Source organism: Salvelinus sp. IW2-2015, linkage group LG17 (genome assembly GCF_002910315.2).
Source record: "Salvelinus sp. IW2-2015 linkage group LG17, ASM291031v2, whole genome shotgun sequence".
In the NCBI taxonomy this organism is placed as follows: Eukaryota; Metazoa; Chordata; class Actinopteri; order Salmoniformes; family Salmonidae; genus Salvelinus; species Salvelinus sp. IW2-2015.
Genome location: NC_036857.1, coordinates 16,467,341 through 16,478,419, shown reverse-complemented (window position 1 = coordinate 16,478,419; position 11,079 = coordinate 16,467,341). Strand labels below are relative to the sequence as shown.

The 11,079-nt window shown below is 43.8% G+C and overlaps 1 protein-coding gene across 4 annotated transcripts in view; it reads right to left on the bottom strand.

Moving 5' to 3' along the window:
• Positions 1 to 993: 993 nt before the first annotated feature.
• Positions 994 to 11,079, bottom strand: part of atp13a2 (ATPase cation transporting 13A2) — a 45,486-nt gene continuing 35,400 nt past the window's right edge. For all 4 annotated transcript variants that reach the window (XM_024005761.2, XM_024005763.2, XM_024005762.2 and 1 more), the window contains exon 29: positions 994 to 2,016. In XM_024005761.2, the coding sequence (XP_023861529.1) occupies positions 1,849 to 2,016 (168 nt within the window). In that variant the 3' untranslated portion in view covers positions 994 to 1,848. The remainder of the gene's footprint in view (positions 2,017 to 11,079) is intronic.

The following is an 11,079-nucleotide window of genomic DNA, read 5'->3' as shown; positions in this document are numbered from 1 at the left end:
TCTATGGGATGTGCTGTGAATCTAAATGCATATGTTCTCCCCTCATGGCTCATCCATTACATATATATATATACACATACATACACACACTGTCAACTGCGTTCATTTCTTCTAATGCACTTCACTGAAGTAGGAACTTGGGTGCAATGTCAGACTGTATTTTGGGGAGGGATCGAATGCAAAAAAACTGATGTCCATAAAAGCTTTAGTGAGCACCTACTTTAAACTTAATGCTACACCGATATCTGAAAGTGTGCCCAAATGTTAAACTAATGTATGTTTGGAATGAAAGGAATCCATGAGCGTCAGCCCAAGTCTGTCAGGTGGACAGCCTCTGGCCTCTTCAGTATGCCATGATGATATTTGAATGGAGGAATATCAGCAAACTATTCCAAAGAACTCAGGGGAGTCCAGTTGCCTCTTTAGCAGCCACATTACTGCTGCAGATAGAAATGTGAAAAAGTATTTGCCCCCTTTCTGATGCTCTATTCAAAAGTAGAGCAAATTAAAGGGGAAAATACTTTTTCATAGTACTGTATCAACCATTCACCTAGTGTTCAGTAACATCGCCTCCCAACTGACAATTCAGTTTTCATCCGATGTTGGTTGTGAAAACTTTACATGCCAGAGGGTAACCCTGGATATTAAGGTTTTTCTGAAAGTCCTCTGTCTGCACTAAGAGGGAGAGACAGGATCAACAGGGTTTGTAAAGCTCTGAGTGAGAACAAAACTGCCTGTAAATTTTAAATTTAAATTTAAATGATTTATAAAATAATCTACTGCTTTTCTTTATATCTCAAAATGACCATGACAGTTTAAAGTGATATTGATTTCACCACAGAAATGATACGTATATCATCCACATTTGTTGTCCATTGGAGTCCCCTATTGAACATATTAATGGGATCAAATTAGCTCTCTTGTAAACATTTCACTTTTCTCTATTGTGTTGCAACCACCTACCTCTGAGAAACATAAATACAACCTGACAAGAACATTTAAAAAATAGTTTTATTCCTAATACTATTGAACATTTGAGCTTTTCATAATCTTATATCACTGGCTGGTATTTTTTTATTTAACTTGGCAAATCAGTTAAGAACAAATTCTAATTTACAATGATGGACTACCCCGGACGACGCTGGGCCAATTGTGCGCCGCCCTATGGGACTCCCAATCACGGCCAGTTGTGATACAGCCTGGAATCGAACCAGGGTCTGTAGTGACACCTAACGCTGAGATGCAGTGCCTTGCACCACTCGGCAGTCCAGTGGCACAGTATTGTACTTCACACTGCTGTTGAAAAGGAAAAATGTGTGAAACATACTTCAGAGGTTTGTCCACTGTCCTCACTGCGACATTGTGGATGTGGCTCAGATCCTAGGCACTCTTTGGCTGGGGAAATATTGAGAGAGTTCGATTAAAATTAACCACGGTTCACCGGTCTATGGCCTGTGATGTAAATGGGCGAAAGCGGTGAGGGACGAGCGCCTTTATCAAATTGAAGAGTAATCTGCACCGCTCGGTCATGTCAACAATAGAGCATGGTTTATCGATAAAATGTTAGAATTTTCGAACGTTCATTGGGAAGACAGAAAGCGTTAATCTAAAGCAATCACTTTTACATGTGAACACAGAATCCTACTCATTACTTCACGTGCTTCACCTACGTCACTTTTGTTTTGAGCCGACTTCGCCATCGGACAGAGTTGGGCACTTGGCTGACTCATGCCCGGGAGGCAGCACGGTTCCAAAACTAATGCTATCGGTTTAGACTCCTCCCACCGATGCAACCTGGGCCAGATAATCGAATCTCTCAATATTGTGCAATGGGAGGAGAGGCTGATGCTAGCTCAGGCCAATGACTGTGCACTGGGGCGGGACTAGTGGTTGGTCCAGGGGGGGCCAGGAGGGAGAGTCTGACAGGAGGACGTCTAGGCGCTTGTACTGCTTCTTGGACTGGCGCCTCCCTCGGAGTAGACGCAGGCAGTTCAGCATACCTCGGTCTATCAGCATCTACAGGAGAGCCAGTAGGATAGTCACACAGTCATTGAGTACGTTTAAATGCATAGTAATAATTTGATATTAAACTGATTATGGCAGTATGCAGATTATGCAATAGTCATGTAAACACCTTACTCTGCTTATCTTAATTGGCTTATGGTCAAGTTCAAAGTAAGCATATGGGGCCTCTTATCAACCATGCGTTGGCACAAATCTGCGTAAACCATGTCTGGGATCATTTCCACACAAAATGTGATTTATCAATATGAACATTTGCTTGAGTGCATACATTTCACGCACAGCCATGCGTAGGCACAGTGCCAAGTGGTGGAATAAGGGAACTATTTGTCAAGCGTAGAATGGGGAAAATGTGTGAAATTGTGAGTAATAATATACATTTTTTGTACTTCATTGCATTTTCATTGTGAATTCATGCAACATACTGTATCTTGTCAGGCTATATCACATAATTTGACCACAGTGAATTTGCTACGATAATAATTAGGGCTGAACCCAAATAGTCGACTGGTCAGTCAACCAAGCAAATCTTATTTTTTTCATGGCACACGAGAGACCTGTCTTATTTGCGCCCATCTTAGTGAACTACTCCATAGCGGAGACTGAGACAAAGGCTCTGCATGGTCAATCTGACATCTGCAGTGGCCGTACAGCATTTACTGTGATGAGGCCTCCGCAGAAGTCTGAGCAAACATACATTTTGCACATCGCGGAGTAGAGCTATTGTCAAAGTGAGTTCGTGTTCATACAGGACCTCCCGCACCACACCTACCATCAACCAATCATGTCAATGCGGAGCTATAAGGAGCCCTCCACCTTGATTTGACCTCCAGAGGTTCCGCAATTGCGTCACACCCTCCATACGAAGCCAACCAACCATATTTACGTCTCAAGCATAAATTGTCTTTAATCCATTGTGGAGGCCACGGGGATGGCACAGTACAAGAAGAAGTGTACTGTGGCTAAAATGCACCTTTCTCTCCAGAATGCGCGCTCTCCCGCCAATTTGTGTACATTCATTGTTTCATAACATCATTGTGTGAATTGTTTGCGTCTATCAATTCCCCATTACATATCACCAGTAGTACATTTACCGTTAATTCCTAATCTGTGTTTGTTTGGTTACGGTAATTTCTGTTAATGCATTCAATATATTATTATATCGTTTGAAGAGTACACAAGCTATGCTACACTTTTGAGAAACAAGTCAATTTAGTCAGTCTTTTGTTTGGAGCGCTCCTGTCAATGTTGAGTAAGGACGTTCACAATCAGGTAGAAGTAGGCCTATATGCGCGCAAATGTATGCATATAAATGTTTCCATTTGGGGATCTGATAGTATTTCTGATTGGCTTAACGCACTACCACTAATGAGGTGTGGAGCTTTTCAAAGTAGGCTAATGTTTTCTTCACCTCAAATGGCAAGCAAACAAAGTCTGTTTTTATATCCATTGAGAATGACAATAGTTCCTCAATGTATTTCAAAAATCTTTACAGTTCTCTCCTTTTCGATAACCACTCAGCGTGAAAGGGAAAAATGTAATTCTCTGATCCTTCGGCCCAAGATAGTTGAAACAACGTTTCAAGTTCGTTGCAGACAGGGCCATGCATAGCCAATGGGATTTATAGGATATTTATTTTTATCAGGATATTTTCTACTTGCAGACTGCAATGGTCTTATTTGTTTGCTTTATAGGCAATTTTTAGATAGTTGGCAATAGAAGTTACTTTTTAGGTTTATCATTATCATTTAATGTTTATTTTAGGTTTATCATTATCATTTAGATTTAGATGACAATGATTTTAAGATGCGAAGACGTTATAAATTTAAATTAAACTGTGCACATGAAAACCATAACTGGCAAGATAAATTGGCATTTCACATGAGAAAAAACGTTGCTGAATACCTTGTGTAGCCTATAGAGCCCCACAGTGGAGGTGTGTGTCCTAATACGCATAAAACCTAGCTGTCAAACAGGGAAATGGTTCTAATTGTTTATCCACCATTAATTTTTCCCATAGAGGATATTTAGAAAGACTTAAAATAAGGGCTGTGTTTCGTATAGGCTCACCATGGCAGTATCTATCTACTTATGTCAATATATTTGGCTCTATTTACATTCAGATTTGAAAATACTAATGAGCATCAAAGTAAACAAAAATACATAACTTGCACAAGACCATTCACAGAATTGTCAATTTAAAGACATTTTGCCAATTTATTCATTACTACATTTAGCTAACATTAGATAGTTAATCCAGAGATTCTTACATTTTCCTCGATTCGGCAGTCTCGTCCAGACCAACATGGCATGTGTAGTTCTTTATGATAGCCAAATTAGCATTTCATTTTTGGGGGGGCCAAGTATAACTGATCAAATTATTAAAAAGACAAGCATTGTAATTTTGAACTCCATAAAGTGAGTGTGGAAGAAGTTAAATTGTTTATCTAGCAACAATGACAAGCCACCGGGATCTAACAACTTGGATGGAAAATTACTGAGGATAATAGCGGCTGACATTGAAGATATGGCAAATAGGAGTGGCAATCTAAGCCTATAAGAAAGTGTGTCCTTAGGCCTGGAGCGGAGCAAAAGTAATTCCGATAACCATGAATAGTAAAGCCCCCTTTACTGGCTCAAATAGGCGACCAATAAGCCTTTTACCAACCCTTAATAAACTTTTGGGGAAAATGGTGTTTGACCAGACACAATACTATTTTACTGTAAACAAATTGACAGACTTTCAGCACGCTTATATGGAGGACACTCAACAAGCACAGCGCTTACACAAATGACTGATGATTGGCTGAGAGAAAGATTGAGGGAGCTTTTTTGTTAGACTTCAGTGCGGCTTTTGACATTATCGATCATTGTCTGCTGATGGAAAAGCATATGTTTTATGGCTTTACACCCCCTGCTAAATTGTGGATAAAGAGTTACCTGTCTAACAGAACACAGAGGGTGTTCTTTAATGGAAGCATCTCCAACATAATCCTGGTAGAATCAGGCCCCTTACTTTTTCAATCTTTACTAATGACATGCAACTGGCCTTGAGTAAAGCCAGTGTGTCTACGTATGCGGATGACTCAACACTATGCACGTCATCTACTACAGCGAGTGAAATCACGGCAACATTTAACAAAAAGCTGCAGTTAGTTTCAGAATTGGTGGCAAGGAATACATTTGTCCTAAATATTTCCAACTAAAAGCATTGTATTTGGGACAAATCATTCACTAAAACCTAAATCTTATAATAAATGTGGTAATTTAGGAGGTTGAGGTGACTAAACTGCTTGGAGTAACCTTGGATTGTAAACTGTCATGGTCAAAACATATTGATACAACAGTATCTTAGATGTGGAGAAGTCTGTCCATAATAAAGCGCTGCTCTGCCTTCTTAACAACACTATAAACAAGGCAGGTCCTACAGGCCCTAGTTTTGTCACACCTGGACTACTGTTCAGTAGTGTGGTCAGGTGCCACAAAGAGGGACTTAGGAAAAGTACACAGGGAGCTAACATTAATGATACGCATGTCAATCTATCATGGCTCAAAGTGGAAGAGAGATGGACTTCGTCACTACTTGTTTTTGTAAGACGTGTTGACAAGCTGAATGTACCGAGCTGTTTGTTTAAACTACTAGCACACAGCTCGGACACCCATGCATACCACACAAGACATGCCACCAGAGGTCTCTTCACAATCTCCAAGTCCAGAACAGATTATGGGGGGCACACAGTGCGACATGGAACTCTATTCCACATCAGGTAACTGATGCAAGCAGTAGAATCAGATTATGGAACACCTTATGGAACAACGGGGACTGTGAAGATACACACAGGTACGGACACACGCATACGCACACAAGCACTAGCACACACTCTACACACACATACATTGTAGATATGTAGTGGTGTAATAATGTTATATGATGTAAGTGCCTTAATGTGTTTGGACCCCTGGAAGAGTACCTAATGGGGGATCCCTAATAAATACAAAAATGTAATGTCATGTTGTATTTTAAATTGTATATAACTTCCTTAATGTTGCTGGGTCATTTGTGTCTTATTTCATCAAACAGTATGCTTAAAGCATCAGACAAGCTCAATGCATATATAGTTGATTCTATTAAATACATAGCTTGTGTCTATATGGAAAAATTATATATATTTTTCAAACAATCAAATGTTCAAAATAATTTTAGTTGGACAGCCCTAATAAGAATAATCCATATAAAGTACAGTAATTTGTTCAATTAGAGGCACGTGTGAAAATGAAATCGTTGTTGAAATACTATAAAAGACTGCGATAATGGGAAATTGAATTAGAGATTTGGCAGAGATTTGAGATTTGGGGAATAGACCCCACTGGGGCTGTCATGGGCTAGGTACCCATGTTGGCAGTCTCCGACGCTGTTTCAGTATGTTGGAGACACCCGCTAAGTGCTACTGAAAGTCAACAAAGGAACATACCCCTAGAGCCTGCAAGAGCTGGGGCGCAAGATGGCTCAACGACTGATCACACTGCTACGGACCCAGGAACGGAAACGACTACGAGTAGGAACACAGCCCATGAGACAACCATAACAGCAGCAGGACACACACTTCAGGTGTGCATCTGTGGTTGGGAGAGAGTAACATCGGCAAGGGGGTTAAGGATCCATCAAGGGAGGAAAAGGTGCTTGGGAGAGCAGAGACAGGGACCTCGCATTGACCAGTACTTCTTACGAAGCAGCCAGTCAAAACAGTCGAATGAAGCACAGCGACGGGACGCAAACCAAAGTTCGCAGAGCATCAGCACCCCTGTAACGGAGGAGGATAACACAAGCACAGAAATGCCGGTGGATGAACTCACCCAACCACAGAGACCTCTAAAACAGGAAAAGATCAAAGGGCACAGACCAGGTGTGAAGTGGCCCAAAGCTGTTGAAAAGAGAGAGTGGGAAACAATCAACAACGACCTGACAAAAATATTGGAACAGGTAGGAACAGCAGAGAAAAAGCTTGAAAGGATGGGAGACATTATCTACCACTACGGAGAAGAGAGCTTTGGAGTAAACAAAAGGAGAAGTGGCAAGACACCACCCGCGCCAGTCAAATCTAGGAGGCAGCAAGAGATCGAGATACTTGTCAGAGAGAGAAGGCAGCTGAGAAAGCAGTGGAAGAAGGCCTCTGATGCAGAGAGAGAAGGTCTCATGCTACTCCAAGCAGACATCAAATGTCGGCTGGCAACCTTGCGAAGAGCGGAAAACTTAAGGAAACTTCGTAGGAAGAAGGAACACTCAAGAACACGGTTCTATAAAAAACCCTTTAAGTTTGTCAAAGACCTCTWCGCAAAGGAAAAGTGCGGAATCCTAAAAACTCCAAAGCCAGAACTGGAAGAACATCTGGAAAAGGTCCACCAGGACACGAAAAGGCATGAGCAGATAATCATCCCACATGACATCCCACCTATTCAACCACCAGAATTCAATCTGGACACTGACCCTCCAAAATGGAAGGAAGTAGAGAACGTTGTCACGACGAGCAAGAGCGGCCTCGGCTCCTGGGCCTAATGGAATACCATACAAGCTCTACAAGAACGCCCCGGATGTTCTACGCTTTCTTTGGAGGCTCATGAGGATATTGTGGCAGAAGGAAATAATACCAAAAGCATGGCGAAGGGCTGGTGGTGTGCTAATCCCGAAAGAGAAGGATGCGACAGACATCAGTCAATTCCGACCAATCGCCCTTCTCAACGTCGAAGGGAAGATCTTTTTCAGTATAATAGCACAGAGGCTGTCCACTTACCTGGAAAGGAACAAGTACATTGATACATCTGTACAGAAAGCAGGCATTCCTGGTTTCTCTGGTTGCCTGTAACATACTAGTATGATTTGGCACCAGATCCAAACAGCTAAGAAGGACAAGAGAGACCTCTGTCATCTTTCTCGACCTGGCCAATGCCTTTGGCTCAGTTCCCCATGAACTCCTCTGGGAATCCTTCAACATTTTCCACGTACCAGAACCCATCACTACACTGGTAAAGGCCTATTTCCAAGACCTGCAATTGTGTTTCACAACACCTGACTTCACAACAACATGGCAGCGCTTGGAAGTYGGCATAATGGCAGGCTGTACAATTTCACCTCTGGCCTTCACTATGGCCATGGAAGTCATCATCAGGGCATCGAGATGGGTGGTCGGCGGTGAGAGAACTAAGGAAGGGCTCCGTCTCCCACCTATCCGAGCATACATGATGACATGCTACACTGACCACCACTGCAGCATGCACCAGGCGGCTACTTGCAAAACTGCAGGATAACATCAAGTGGGCCCGGATGAAAATCAAGCAACGCAAATCTCGAAGCATCTCCATAGTCAAGGGACAGCTTAAAGATGTGAGGTTCTGCATTGGAGATGACCCGATACCAACGGTGTCTGAGCAACCCGTCAAGAGCCTGGGTAGATGGTACAACGAAAGCCTCCGGGATAAAGATCAAGTGCAGCAGTAATGCAGGACATCGCCGACGGTCTTGAGAACATCAACAAGACCCTACTGCCTGGGAAGCTCAAGCTTTGGTGCCTACAGTTTGGACTTCTTCCCCGGGTAATGTGGCCACTCACCTTCTATGAGGTCCCAATAACAACAGTGGAGAAGATGGAGCGAACCATTACCTCATACGTGAAGAAATGGCTGGGTGTCCCACGATGCCTGAGTAACATCGGCCTCTATGGCAAAGGGGTCCTTGAACTACCTCTTACAAGTCTAACGGAGGAGTACAAGTGCTCTAAAGTAAGACTTCAGATGACATTGAAGGACTCCAAAGACCAGACCATTAGCAAGGCTGCACCTCCCCTACAAACTGGACGGAAATAGACATCATCCAAGGCTGTGCAGCAAGCAACATCAGCCCTGAGACACCAAGACATTGTGGGGAATATCCAGCATGGAAGAGGAGGCTTTGGCCTGGCAGCAAGCAAACCAACGTTCCATAAGGCAACAACATCTGAACGCAGGAAGCTGGTGGTCGAGGAGATGCGCAGACAGGAGGAGACTGCAAGAAGTGCAAAGGCTGTCTCTCTTGCTAAACAAGGGCAATGGACGCGGTGGGAAGGCCTGGAGAGGAGAAAGATCAACTGAAGTGAGCTTTGGCAAATGGAGGCAAGCAACATCAGATTCATCATAAAGAGCTGTTTATGATGTGCTTCCATCACCAAAAAAACCTACTCAATGGTATGGCGAGGACCCGACCTGCCCCCTCTGCCCAGCTCCAGCGACTCTCAGGCATATAATACAGGTTGCAAGACCAGCCTCTCACAAGGCCGCTACACCTGGAGGCACAATCAGGTCCTCAAGAGCCTGGCTGCAGCACTTGAGACCAAGAGAAGTGCAACCAATTCATTACCTCCAAAAGCAAGCAATCCCGTCAAAACAACAACATTCATCCGGGAGGGACAGAAAAGGCCCAAGCATCCTCCTACGAAGCCAGAAACTGGACACCTAGCCATGGCCCGGGACTGGAAGATGCTTGTCGATATTGGCCAGCAACTCATTTTTCCACCTGAGATTGCTTCTACCAACCTTAGGCCAGACATGGTACTCTGGTCCCCTTCACGAAAGGCTGTGTACATCATAGAGCTCACAGTCCCGTGGGAAAACTCTGTTGAAGAGGCCTACGAGCGTAAGAAACTGCGTTACAGAGTTGGCAGGAGACGCAACTCAGCGTGGCTGGAATGCAAACATGCAAAAGTCTGGCCAGTTGAAGTGGGATGCAGAGGATTCGTGGCTTTTTCCACCATCAGGTTGCTGAAAGAACTTGGAATCCATGGACAGGCTCTGCGGCAGACCGTCAGAGCAGTTTCTCAAGCAGCTGAAAGAGGCAGCCAGTGGATCTGGATCAWACGGAAGGACCCTTGCTGGGCTATAACTTCATGACCCCCCACCCCCACCTGAGAACCCAATTCAGATCTGAGGTATGCGGTCAGCTGTAGGGCTGGCTCAGGGAAGAGGACGCCCCTGCCTTGCATAGTCCCGTGGGAAATCTTAATTGGGCATGGGACACAAGCTAAGGCTTGATCACCCTTTAGCTGGCCACCTTTGATGAGGGTGTTTAGTGATTAAAGGCCGAAACACCCACTGATTCGAAGGCACACTACTGAGGATGTGTCCCAAAATTGACATCTTAACCCAGTCTAAGAAATAAACCTCCCATGCCAGTCCTGTTTTATATACTTCCGGCGCCGACAGAGATGGCTGCCTCGCTTCGCGTTCCTAGGAAACTATGCAGTATTTTGTTTTTTTACGTGTTATTTATTACATTGGTACCCCAGGTAATCTTAGGTTTCATTACATACAGTCGGGAGGAACTACTGAATATAAGAGCAACGTCAACTCACTATCATTACGACCAGGAATATGACTCTCCCGAAGCGGATCCTGTGTTTTGCCTTCCACCCAGTACAATGGATCAGATCCCAGTCGGCGACCCTAAACAACGACGCCGTAAAAGGGGCAAACGAAGCGGGCACATCGCGCTCCACTCCCTAGCATACTACTCTCCAATGTCCAGTCTCTTGACAACAAGGTTGATGAAATCCGAGCAAGGGTAGCATTCCAGAGACATCAGAGACTGTAACGTTCTTTGCTTCACGGAAACATGGCTCACTCGAGAGACGCTAACGGAGTCGGTGCAGCCAGCTGGTTTCTTCATGCATCGCGCCGACAGAAACAAACATCTTTCTGGTAAGAAGAGGGGCGGGGGGGTATGCCTTATGATTAACGAGACGTYGTGTGATCATAACAACATACAGGAACTCAAGTCATTCTGTTCACCTGACTTAGAATTCCTCACAATCAAATGTCGACCGCATTATCTACCAAGGGAATTCTCTTAGATTATAATCACAGCCGTATATATTCCCCCCAAGCAGACACATCGATGGCCCTGAACGAACTTTATCTGACTCTATGTAAACTGGAAACCACACACCCTGAGGCTGCATTGATCGTAGCTGGGATTTTAACAAGGCTAATCTGAAAACAAAACTCCCTAAATTCTATCAGCATATCGATTGT